The sequence below is a fragment of the Pezoporus occidentalis genome, unplaced genomic scaffold (assembly GCF_034315485.1).
Source record: "Pezoporus occidentalis ecotype Australia unplaced genomic scaffold, CSIRO_AGI_Poc_V1 ctg118, whole genome shotgun sequence".
NCBI lineage: Eukaryota > Metazoa > Chordata > Aves > Psittaciformes > Psittacidae > Pezoporus > Pezoporus occidentalis.
In genome coordinates this window covers 1-13096 of record NW_026912972.1, presented here as the reverse complement: position 1 = coordinate 13096, position 13096 = coordinate 1, and the positions used below count along the sequence as shown (strand labels likewise).

The 13096-nt window shown below is 43.9% G+C and overlaps 1 protein-coding gene across 3 annotated transcripts; it reads right to left on the bottom strand.

Annotated features, from left to right (window-relative positions):
• Window positions 1-474: 474 nt before the first annotated feature.
• LOC134175724 (choline transporter-like protein 5) lies at window positions 475-9142 on the bottom strand. 3 transcript variants are annotated; one of them, XR_009969130.1, is made up of 6 exons: window positions 9042-9142; window positions 8025-8700; window positions 5577-5676; window positions 2873-2965; window positions 1874-1961; window positions 475-679 (listed from the first exon to the last, which is right to left on the bottom strand). XR_009969130.1 is itself a non-coding variant. In XM_062641974.1 (6 exons), coding segments are annotated over exons 2-6 (414 nt in total). In that variant the 5' UTR covers window positions 8026-8156; window positions 8588-8946; the 3' UTR covers window positions 475-547. The 3 variants fall into 3 exon arrangements, 2 of the variants coding, with proteins under 2 accessions (XP_062497958.1, XP_062497951.1); XM_062641974.1 differs by lacking the exon at window positions 9042-9142 and having other exon boundaries at window positions 8025-8156; window positions 8588-8946; XM_062641967.1 differs by lacking the exon at window positions 9042-9142 and having other exon boundaries at window positions 8025-8946.
• Window positions 9143-13096: the final 3954 nt, after the last annotated feature.

Below are 13096 nucleotides of genomic sequence, written 5' to 3'. Positions count from 1 at the left end.
GGTTGGGGTTGGTTTCCTAATAAAATGTGCCCTCATAAAAAATAATCATGAAATGCAAACAAAAGTCTCAAGTCTCAAAGTTTTACATGAACATGTAAGCAAGGTTATATAATTATATAATATATACAATTATATATAAATATACATAATTAAAATTATTATCTATTATAATAAAAGAAATGCTTATATAATATATCTATGTTAGCATTATAAATCATACACTTATTTATTATATTAATAAATGCTTTTCAGCCCAGTTGGGCCCATGACACCTGAGACCATGCGTGTGCATATGTGTGTGTGTGTGTGCGCGTGCTGTGGGGGGTGCTGGGTGTGGGGGCTGTGGCATCTGGAGAATGGCTTCCCTACATGTAAAATGTGCACTTGCTGGGTATGTGACAGGGCTCACATCCAGCCCCACCATATTGCTCATCCCAGTGAAGAGTGGCCATAGTGGCACACTGGCTGGTTTTTGAGAGACCCAGTAACAGGAGGGAAAGGCACCAGCAAGGGTCTACTGACCCATTCCAATTGCAAAGTTCAGCAGTCAGAGAAAGACAAAGGCATAGGCTAACTGCAAGATGAAGATGTACTTACAGTACAGGCTTTCTCCTCCATAAAAAGCAAAAGTACGCTGAGCACCTGGACGCAATTTAGTCATCTTGGTTGTGTTAAAAGTCTGTACAGGAAGAAAAATCAATACCACAGTGATAAGCACTGAATTCTGTGTTCACAGGCTCTGAAATTTAGCAGCTTAATACAAATCGCATCATTCTGCTTGATGTTTCATTAGATCGGTCAGCACTGCACTCCAGTACTGTGCAACCTGTTTACATATATAAGGACTCATAGTAGTGTCTTACACAGGTGTTTAACTTTAAACTATACAGTTGGCAAACAGGGCTGTTTACCACATGCCTGAAACCTAGAGATACGGAATTGGAATGTCAGAAATATACTTTTAAGTTACACAAATGCTTCAGTTTCATTAAAGAAAAGCTGCTCACATAAAAGGCAATAGTAAGGAAATAAGAACATTTGAAAACCAAAGGCTTGTGTATATCACCACAATTGAACTGAAATCAACTGAGCTGTGCCATTCTGTACAAGCTGTGGAAGTGTCACAGCTTCCCTTACCTATCTGACAGTATTAAAACAGGAGCAGTCTCTAAATCAAATTACTCTTCCCTATTTCTGTTGTTCAATTCATGTATTTGCTCAGTTTGGGTGTTAAATAAAAGCAGTCAGTTCCTCATCCCTTTTTTTTAGTGTTCGGGTATCAGGATGCTGGGGAATTGTCTGGGATGTACCTAACCACAGCAGTACATTGACATTTAAACACCTGAAAATAACCCTGATATAACATTTGATAAATATTTCTAGTTTTCAGAAAACACTTCAACCCCACACTCAAGTCAAAAGACACGTATTTTTGGAGCTCCATAGAGGTCATCACTGTGCAAAAGCAGCTAAGCCTCTGCTTTGAAACCTGGCTGGTCTTTGGGCAAGTTTGAGGCAGAGCTTTCAAATTCTTCCACTGTCTTTTGAGAACCACAATGATAGAAATTCTCATGAATTCAAGAACACTTTTCCAAATAAACCTGTGTTTCTGCATCTTCCTTTCTCACCCAGTAAATGAGACTGGTTGATACTCAACTCACCTGCTCACAGGACACTGAAGCAAAAAAAAGTGCTTCATAGCTCTAAATTGCTTTGAAGAAAGGAGTCTTAGCTGAACACGAAGCACCATTTTCAGATTTAACACAAGGAATCACTGCTTAAGATATGCACATTTTCTCACATTGCATTTAATAGTGATTAAGAAATACAATTAGTATAGCTCTCACAGCAGGGAAGTATTTGTAACACCTACCTCTGGGTCACAAGTCAGGTTTGCATACTTGCACAGTGTTTGATTAGCCATTACTTTATACACAGGTTCTCCTGATGTAGCCAGAAAACTGAATGAGGTATTTTAAGGAGGAATCACAGAGCTGTGGGCTTTGAGCAACTCAGGAGTCTGCAGTGGGTAACCATGAGCTCTAAAACACTTGTGCTGGTAACAGAAAAACTGCTCTTGCTATGCAGAGATGTGTATGAAGGGTCACAGACAAGACTGAATACTTTCACTACTTGCAGAACTAAGGCAGAGCTGTATGCCATAGCCAGAATGGGCAAGGGGAATAACCATGAAGACTGACTCAGTCTCTCCTGCACATCCACCTCTGACAAGGCACATTATGCAGTAGTAGTTCTTTCAGTTTGAATGTTGGCGGAAGTAGACCCAGAGCATAAGGATACATCAACACTGTCCTGTACAGCAGGACTGACCCTCTTTGCATGAGAAAGAACAATTTGTTTGCAAAAAGCAACGGTCCCCTTTCTGACACCTTACCAAAGCCTTGCTTTTCCAGGAACAGACACTGGCTGCTGTCAGGCAATTTAGAGCACTTGGAGCACTTTATGTTCTCTCATTCTTTTCCTACATTATTCTGTACAAAACACATGTGGAGCCCACCCAAGCTAAGCGACCATTAACCTCATGGTCTATAGAGCATACAGCCAAGAAAAGACATATTCACTCTTTGCTAAGGTTTCTTTTTCACCCCTTGAAGCCAACCTTACGTAGTATAAAAGACCTTGTACGATCCTCTGCCTTGGCATGGATTTTAGTCCAGTTCTTTCTAATGAAATTTAATTCACTGTCCAGTTGGTACATCACACTCAAAAGCCCAGTGAGGAAGAGTGCACTGGTGCAGCAAGTGCCAAGTGACCAAATAGCCCTTTTCATGCTGGTTTGGCTAAGGTGAAACAGAGAATTATCTGGTCTTGTAGACTGTTCCTCCAGAGAGGTACACAGACAGAAGGATACACAGCTGTCACAGCCCTGTAGGAAATACAAACTTCAATGTGTATGAAGGTGACGATTGGGTAGAACAACGTAGACATTATATAGCCAGCAGCCCTGTGAAAGAAACAAAACATGTCAGTAACCTGCAGCAATTTAAGAAACAAGGTTTTTATCAGTCCTCTTCTAGCATCATCCCTTTTACTTTGAACTACTCATTGATAGCGGTAGCATAATCTAGAGCTGGGATCTCAGAATACTGCAGGTTCTTTCTTCAGGTATCTTTACATCTTCAGTTTGTCATTTCTACCACTCCACTTTTATCAGCAGCACTACAATCAACATTATCAATTTGCCATGTTCCAGCCTGTCTTCTACTTCCTCCTTCTCCATTACTGCTTCACAGATCCAGCTCTTTCCAGGCCACAAACCCATTTCAATCACATCTTGCTGCAGACATTACCCTTTATTTCCTTGTCCCACCCTGCTCAGTTCATATGCTCTTCCCTCAGTTCCTACACACCTGAAATTACCTCTTGCTACCTTGCATTTGAGGACTCTGTTCCCAGCCCCTTGCCTGCCTTAGGTACTATTTTGGGGCATAACATTCAGTTTGTCTTTGTAATGCCAGGATGTGCTAATACCTTCCTGTGACTATTTGACTTTCCTTGCATGTGCCCTAATGAATGGTGTTTGCCTTTGGCTGTTGGCAGGCAGAAAGACGAATGACCTTCCATTGTTGGAAAGAACTTGAGCATGTTGGCTCCTACTCCTCCAGGGACTCCTCTCTGCAAGCGAGTGGATACAGCCCTGCTGGGTAAACTGGCCACAGCAGCCTCAGAGGTGAGTGCCTCCAGCTGGGTTATCTCATGGGATAGAATTTCAGAGAGCAGGGATTTGTTCACTGAAGCGTACAGGTTGGTTCTCTTCACATTCTGGCCACCTACCTCTTCTGTTACTCTAAATTGTCTTTCCAGTGACCCTGTAAGCTTATCACAAGCCTTTTTGCCTCTTAGCATTTCCTACAGGATTGACTTGTGGCATTTCTGATGCTATGTGTTTGACAGGAGGCAGTTTCCAACATGTAAAAGCAGACAAATTTACCCAGTTCCTGCTGATAAACTAGTAAATGCTGGGGAGAGCACAAGGGGACTGTTGGGTGCAATCAGGAGGTGAAGGGCAACACATCGATTTCTGCCTGAGTCTAGAGATGTAGAAGTCCAGTAAGAGGCACACAGCAGAAACAGTCACTACATACTAGCAGTGTTCAGCAGCTCATGGGAGGCCTCTTGGTTTCCACTGACACCATGGGCCGAGTAATGACTTCTAACTGTTTGCACCTATGGATTTCAAGACAATTGTAATATGTTTGAAAGAGTAGTTAAAGGTATTGAAAAATGGAATTTGATTTCCAGTTGTTAGCAGCTTGTTTTGCATCTTCCCAAATACAGGGCATGGGCTGTTAGGTTTACAGTAACTGCACAAGGAGCTTCACCTCATGCGTTATGAATGAGAATAAAACCATCACCCGCAAGTGACCTTTCCATGCTGCTGAAAAACTGCTGCTGAATGCTATCACTTCCCAGCAGGAAGTTTATGAACTTTCTGAAATCCTGCTACCTGTCAAGGTTGTGAACAAAAGTGCTGCAGAGCATTAAAAGTGTTCCTGGATTGTCATGAACAGGAACTAAAGAGGATAATTCAGTGCTGCCAAAATTAATTGCTATGCTTTAACTGCACAGTAGCAGAAGACAGGGAACAGGTACCTGGCTGAATGCAGAACTTCAGTATTTCCTAATTCCATTACAAAAATCCTAAACCCTGACTCCTGAGAACCATAACGTCAACAGAGAGGGCAAAAATCTACAAGCAAGTGCACACAAATAAACTCAGAGCTAACTCCATGTGTTCTAACAGAGCCCTACTTCTGAGGCCTATGAGACCTTAGCCTTTTTGCAATGAAATCCAAGGGTGTGTTAAATCCATTTCTCCTTTGTTATATTCCCATTAAAACAAACCCAAACCAAACTCAAACCAGAACTAAGAGTTGACACTGGATAAACCAGGAACCACTGTGAATAAAGCCTATCGAGATTTCAGAAAACACAAAATGAAGAGTCCTCCCAGTCCCTCAACTCTCACATGCTGCTCTGCTTTTCTCTGTACTCAGAGCTGAAAAGAAGAGCCTTGGACCACACCACATTACAATGTCTTGTCATGGAATTCTCCTTTTCTCTCTGCAGATTTATGCATGTCCAGACAAAAGGTTGTTTGGAGCCATAAGGATCCAGTCTTTCGTAAATTAAAAGCCCCAGCCAAAACAACACCCCTCCTCTACCACTAGCATAAATCTCTCTGAAGACAATCCAATGACAGAGCAAAGCTGGCAGCTGTAGGTCTTAGGCTCCTATTAACAGTGCCCCATACTTGGCACACACCTCCTTGCACAGAGGATACATGGTGCCACTAACAGCATATGTACTCTTAATGCAGGGAGCTGGGAGGTAAGAAATGTCTTCTTACTGCAAAAGAGAAAGCTCTTATAAGCACAATCTCAGTGACAGAGAAGTGGCGTTCTTTATACTATCTGTATGGCTCAACAAATCCAGTGTTGTACTTCAATCCAACTTCCTGCCCTTGGTAGTGCAAGATGAAGCTCAAGAAAAGTATAGTCCAGAGATTGTTTAATAAAATTCAAAATATATTCCCAAAACTCAGGCAAACGTACCTACTGCCTTCCTGCAAGAATGCAATGGCAATCCAGATCCGATTCCTTAGGAAGATCAGCATCAGTATGATTATGACCTCAGCACCACAAAGTATTACCACTGGAAACACACAAAAGTTAGGTTTATGAAGAACTGAACCAATAGGCCTCTGTAATTCCCCCCTCTCCCTGCCCCTTGTGTTTTGCACTATTGTTCATGAACTCCATAGAATTCCCTGCTGGAGCAGCTCTTTCCTTCTCTCACTGCAGCTGCCAATCATCAACCCCATTTCATAGCTTTGTGGGGGGAAATTCTACATGCCCAGAGTTTGTCAGAATGGGCAGGACCCTGACAGTTCACCCTTAACAAATGCTGCTTTTTATAACAAGAATTTTGCACGTTTCTACTCTAATGCTGCTCCTCTGTAGCATTTAGATACAGTAAATAAAAAGGAGATGAAGAGTCAACTTTTTCCTGAAGAGTGCAGTCTTCTCATACATACTCCTCTAACATTTAGATGTACTTAAATCAACAGGCTTGTCTCAGCATTAGCTTGGCATGAGCTCCTTTCCCCTCATTTAAGTCAAAAAAAAAAACAAAGAGGCTAAGACAGTACAGTTTTGGACAAATGTTTTCACCTTCCACTTGTGCTGCTGGAATCACACAAACTTGCTCTAAGGTTAGAGAGCTGAGAGCACCGTGTCCCGGAACATTTCCTCTCTTAGTTGTGAGCAGTGTTTGATTCATAACCCAGACCTTGTTTAAAGAGTCGGCTTCTGTCTGATTTCTATTTGTGTCAGTTCAAATCCTACTGCTGCAATAGGAAGTAAAAGAATTCTCTGGACTCCACCTCCAGAAGGCAGAGTCTTAAATGCCTGAAGCACACCTCCTCTGACCTTGAGACACATCCATTAATTCCGGGAGCCTCAGAGGGTTAGACAACATCTAAACCAGCCCAGCAGTGGTGGATGGTTACACACAGCAGGACCTGTCTCCTCCAGCTGAAACCAAGAAGTTTTGTGGAAGGCGAGGAAGACAAAGGGACAGTATCCCTCAGCCATGGCATGTCTGGAGGTTTGCACAGGGACAGGGGAATTGGCTTCAGGTCCCACAGCTTTGACACAGTCTCAGAACCTGGATCCAGCTAGTCAGAGATGATGTTCAGTTGTGACCCCAAGTACTATCAGTACCCCTAGCCATCAGAGCTGCACATGGCAAGTGACCCCTGTGGTGCTCAGAGCCACAGACTTTCTTCAGAAAAAAGTTTTTGTTACACACATTTCAGCACCTGTTTTTTATATGGTTCTCCATGAAGGAATACATAGGCAGGTTCCTTTGAAGTTGGTCTCAATCCAGTTCAGCTCTGTCAAGTTAATGTAGCTTGTCTCAAGCATTGTGAAAAAGGAAAGCAATGTCAGTCAGTGATGAGTACTACACTAGGAGTAAGAGGACCTGTGTTTCCTTCAAGGATATTTAACTGATTTGCTGGGTGACTTTGGAAAAGTAATTTAATTCCTGAGTATCTCAATTTACTCATCTGAAAGTGACGCTGACCTCTGGATGAACTATACATTGGCTGCTAAGAATCAGGCAGGGGAGTTAGAAGGAAAGACATAATAAAATCCTAATATTCTCTAGGGCCAGCATGCTAAAAAGCTCTGCCTCAACAATTCGTAAAGATGCTCGTGAGCTCAATGATCCAACACAGTTACATGAAGACACAAAGCAGAGAAAGGAGATTTAAGCAGTAAACTACTGCTCTATTAATTTAGCTACCAATAGGGAGAGGGAGTGTTTCAGGTTATGTGCCATTCATTGTTAGGTCGTGTCTGTGTGCCTGCTAATAGAGCAGTAACAGCAGTGCAAGTAGTATTTGTTCTCTCTTGTGCCCCTCCTTCCCTTGGGAGGGATGCGTATGCTGCAGGCTGTCTTGTTCCAGTAAGATTGTTTTAAATACACTGCCCTTCTAAGAGAAAGCAGTGAAGCACTTGTGAAAACCACAAGTGATGACATTTGTGATGGTTCATTCCACAGCCTCAGGTCAGCCTCCAAGAAAATTCCTTGACCTGAATGTAAACAGGTGTGATGCAGAGTTATTAATCTCATTTCTGGGGCCCTCAAGGCACAAACAGACTGAAAGAGAAAAATGCCCCTCCTTATCTTCATCAGGACTTAGTTATTGCCTTCTGCTTCCCCATTGTGAAGACTGAACACACAGGAAGTAGAATGCTAGTAACACAAGCCTTTTTCACTCTCATCACTAGTGCGACTGCATTATGGCCCCTTACACATACACTAGTAGCCTTGCAGAAAAAGTAGATTTTTGTACTATACAAAGAAAGAGAATTCTGCTAATTCTATGAGCACCATATGTAGAGGAGGAGATTTAAGAAGGCAGAACTGTAGCAAGACAGCGACTGAATCTCCTGAACATCCATTAACAGATACCAAGTTTAATGGACACTTACTAAATGCTAACCATGTTTGCCCCAGCTGCGGGTACACTCTGAAGTCTGTCTGGAATCCAGTGTCAGAAACAGTGAGGTCAGAGCTGGGTATTCCTTTAAGATGGTCATACTCCTACTAACAAAGCCAGATGCCTGTTAAAAAACAATCAATATAAAATGAGTGTTTTTGAAGAGTGCGAAGACAAGGTTGGGCTTGTTTAAATCTTTGACAAGTGAAGTGTTTTGTCCTCAGCACGTCAGGTAAGCAAAACCCAAACACGCACTACTGTGAGACTAGTCAGCTATAACATCACATCTACAGAAAAGAAAGATCAGTACAAGTGAATGTGGACTAACCACGCTATGGGTAGCTAGTTCAGGTTGCTACATCTGGTAAGAAGTATCAGTGCAGCTGGATTCTTACCAAATTTCACTGCCATTTAAGCCCTTCTCATTTAACTGTGTCTAAACCTAGGCACTAGTTCTGCCAACTACAGCATTTAACTGATGTAATCACTTACTTTCCTTGCCCAAAATAAAGCAGTAAGAGAAAACAACCTCAGAGGCTGGAGGATGACACCTACCATAACCTATAATTCCAATCATGCTAAAGATGAAAATCCAGAAAAGAACCCCAGTTGTGAACCTCAATAACACAAGGAAGAGCAGACTCACAATCATCGCAATGAACAGCCCACTAGAAAGATGTGAAACAGAAACACAGGGAGAACAAGTGGGAGAATCTTTCTTGCATGCCTCTTATTCCAAATGAGGGTCACTTCATCTCATGTAGGAGTATGGTTTGCAAAAATGTATTTCAAAATCTTCCTTATGAAATATTTCCTCATGGCTCTCTGCTGTTCGACAGATTATATATGATGATCTCACCGGACACAGCCAGAAATGTGTGTGCACACAAAGTTCTCAGGGCATATGAATGGGACCAGTGCAGGTCTGGCCATTTACACTGGTTGACCAACTCACTGCCATTTCCAGGCCATGGCCTAGTCTACCGCATAGAAAGTTAAACAGGAATACCTGCATGTGGGGAGGTTGCTGGTTTATGTCCGCCATTTAAAATCCCTGCTTCCAAAGAAACAGTATTAGGAAAGTAACATTTGAGGAGCTTTCCTAGGGAAAAAAAAAATCATTTCAGGAGGAAAACCAGTCACTCTTTCTATCCATCAGAGAAGAAAATGATCAGGGCACAGTGATGCATAAATAGAACCTGTTAAGAGCCATCAGTGGGACCCCTAGGAAAGAATCTCCAGTGTCTTTATCAAGTCTGTGGTCAGGAAATATTTGCTTTCATTTCACTCCTCAGAAAGCATGTCAGAAAGGAAAGAATGACTGCAAAAGGCCTTTTTACTCGGGGGGGGCCTTCTAAAGCAATGCAAATAAAGCAGTGTAAACAATGGTTCTATCCAACAAAGATACAGCTCAGACGCTTAGCAGAACATTTCATTTCTCAGAATTTTGAGGTGTTACATCAGAATTTTGTATTAGAACAGATTCAAAAGAAATTAAACCCTTTTCTTGCCTGTGGTCAGGAACTTCTCTTCTGAATGTTCCCAGTTTATTTAGCCAGGGACTAAAGATAAAAAATGGGCCAGCCTGATCACAAACAATCAAAACCGGATGTTTGGGCAAACTAAGCCAGATGGGCAGAGGGACAAGAAAAAGAACATCCATTTATGTAGTTAAACCTTTGTAAACTGCTGTTAAGTCCCTTTAAAGGCTTCCCAGCATGATGTTTTCCCTTTCTGAATGGTTTCTTTGAAATTCAGAACGTATTCCTCAAAAAAAAAAAAAAAAAAAAGCTGCTGTTTTGGAGTTTCTGACTCTGTTCTTTAAGGCAGTAAGTTACCTTTATGCACAGTTAGCTCCAGATTTACACGAGTCCTGGTAACACCAAAACTGAAGACATGGTAACTACTGTCCTTAATAGAGTGGTTCCCTTAAACTGAGCCTCGAAAGCAGCAGTTCTTTGAGAGTATGATAAAAAGAATAGAGCAAATCCATATTTGATTTTTAATCCCGCTTCCTTTCACCATCAGGCCTTCACTCTCATCACCCAAACCCTGGCACTTTAATATGTTTCCCCATAAATCACTGGATGCATGCTGTCATTTGGTGAAAGTGTGAGGAAAATTCTATCCAACTACTTTAAAAGTAACAACAATTCCTTATAAAAGTATCCTATTTGAAATGTGGAAACTGGCTTCAGTATGGAGAAATTCTGTTCAGAAAATGGTCAGTTGCCAGCACCTATAATAAATGCTCGGAGCAATTTGGAGATATCCCAGCTGCTCCAGCCAATGAGCCGGCTTCAGTTGGAGCTCGGCTCAGATGCCTCTATACAAACGCCCGTAGCATGGGGAGCAAACAAGAGGAATTAGAGATGTGTGCACGTCTATGGGGGTATGATATAATAGGCATCACAGAAACATGGTGGGATGGCTCCTATGACTGGAGTGTTGGAATGGAAGGTTACAGGCTCTTTGGGAAAGACAGGCCTGGCAGGCGGGGAGGGAGAGTTACCCTTTATGTTAGGGATAGGCTGGAGAGTATGGAACTCTGTCTGAGGACAGGTGAACAGTTAACAGAGAGTTTGTGGGTCAGGGTTAAAGGGAGAACAGCGATGGGAGACATTACTGTGGGGATCTGTTACAGACTGCCTGATCAAGGAGAACCTGTGGATGAAGCACTCCATAGACAGATAGGAAAAGCCTCACACTCGCAGGCCCTTGTTCTCATGGGTGACTTCAACCACCCTGACATCAGTTGGAAGGACGGTACGGCCCGGCACAAGCAATCCAGGAGGTTCCTCCACTGTGTGGAAGGCAACTTCCTTCTGCAAGTAATAGAGGAGCCGACAAGGAGAGGTGCCACGCTTGACCTCGGGCTCCCCAACAGGGAAGGGCTCGTTGGAAACGTGATGCTCCAGGGCAGCCCTGGATGCAGCGATAACGAGACGCTCGAATTTGAGATCCTCAGGACAGTGAGAAGAGCGTGCAGCAAGCTCACTGCCCTGGACTTCAGGAGAGCAGATTTTGCCCTCTTCAGGAACCTGCTTCGGAAGGTTCCATGGGATATAGCCCTAGAGGGCAGGGGGGCCCAAGACTCTTGGTTGATATTTGAGGATCACCCGCTACAAGCTCAGGAGTGTTGCATCCCAACCAGAAGGAAGTGCAGCAGGAGGGCCAGGAGACCTCCCTGGATGGATAAGGAGCTCCTGAGGAAGCTTAGAGGGAAAAAAGAGGCTTATAATACGTGGAAGCAAGGAGAGGCGGTGTGGGAAGAGTACAGGGATGTTGTCCAGGAAGCTAGGCACCAGGTTAGGAAAGCTAAGACCCAGTTAGAATTAAACTTGGCTAGGGGTATTAAGGATAACAGGAAGGGATTCTACAGGTACATAGCAAATAAAAAACAGACTAGGGAGAATGTAGGCCCCCTCAGGAAGCTCTCAGGAGAACTGGCTACCCTGGATTTGGAGAAGGCTGAGGTTCTGAATGACTTCTTTGCCTCGGTCTTCACTGGCAAAGGCTCTGACCACACCACCCAAGTCTTGGAAGGCAGACGCAGGGACTGTTGAGAATGAAGACCTTGGGCCACTGAAGGAGAGGATCTGGTTTGAGACCATCTTAAAAATCTGAACGTGCACAAGTCCATGGGACCTGATGAAATCCATTTGTGGGTCCTGAAGGAGCTGGCGAATGAGGTTGCTAAGCCACTGGCCATCATATTTGAAAAATCATGGCAGTCAGGTGAAGTTCCTGACGACTGGAAAAAGGGAAATGTAACCCCCATTTTCAAGAAGGGGAATATGGATGACCCAGGGAACTACAGAACAGTCAGTCTCACCTCTGTGCCTGGCAAAATCTTGGAGCAGATTCTCCTGGAAGGCATTCTGAGGCACATGAAAAACAAGGTACTTGGTGACAGCCAGCATGGCTTCACTAAGGGGAAATCCTGCCTGACCAATTTGGTGGCCTTCTATGATGGAGCTACAGAACTGATGGGCAGGGGTAGAGCAGTTGATGTCATCCACATGGACTTGTGTAAAGCATTCGATACTGTCCCACACAACATCCTTGTCTCTAAATTGGAGAGACATCAATTTGATGGACGGACCACTCGGTGGATAAAGAACTGGCTGGATGGCTGCATGCAAAGTGTTGTGGTCCATGGCTCAACGTCCGGCTGGAGACCAGTAACGAGTGGTGTCCTTCAGGGATCAGTGTTGGGACCGGTCTTGTTCAACATCTTTGTCACTGACATGGACAGTGGGATTGAGCATGCCCTCAGCAAGTTTGCCGATGACACCAAGCTGTGTGGTTCGCTTGATATTCTGGAGGGAAGGAATGCCATCCAGAGGGACCCTGACATGCTTGTGAGGTGGGCTGATGCCAACCTCATGAAGTTTAACCATGCCAAGTGCAAGGTCCTACACCTGGGTCGGAGCAATCCCAGGCACAGCTACAGGTTGGGCAGAGAAGAGATTCAGAGCAGCCCTGTGGAGAAGGACTTGGGGCTGTTGGTCGATGAGAAAATGAACATGAGCTGGCTTCAGTGTGCGCTTGCAGCCCAGAAAGCAACCGTATCCTGGGCTGCATCAAAAGGAGCATGACCAGAAGGTCGAACGGAGGTGATCCTGGCCCTCTACTCTGCTCTTGTGAGACCTCACCTGGAGTATTGTGTGCAGTTCTGGTGTCCTCAACATAAAAAGGACATGGAACTGTTGGAACAAGTCCAGAGAAGGGCCACGAGGGTGATCAGGGGACTGGAGCACCTCCTGTATGAAGACAGGCTGAGGAAGTTGGGGCTGTTCAGCCTGGAGAAGAGAAGGCTGCATGGAGACCTCATAGCAGCCTTCCAGTATCTGAAGGGGGCCTATAGGGATGCTGGGGAGGGACTCTTCATTAGGGGCTGTAGTGATAGGACAAGGGGTAACGGGTTAAAACTTAAACAGGGGAAGTTTAGATTGGATATAAGGAAGAAATTCTTTCCTGTTAGGGTGTTGAGGCAGTGGAATGGGTTGCCCAGGGAGGCTGTGAATGCTCCATCCCTGGCAGTGTTCAAGGCCAGCCTGG

What these genes read in the sequence shown, in the direction of transcription:
- LOC134175724 (XM_062641967.1), bottom strand. An exon ending in TTCTTGCAGGAAGGCAGTAG is followed by an intron (nt 2,966 to 5,576) that starts GTACGTTTGCCT and finishes TTTCTTTCACAG; the next exon opens with GGCTGCTGGCTATATAATGT. An exon ending in TACAGGGCTGTGACAGCTGT is followed by an intron (nt 1,962 to 2,872) that starts GTATCCTTCTGT and finishes TACCTCATTCAG; the next exon opens with TTTTCTGGCTACATCAGGAG.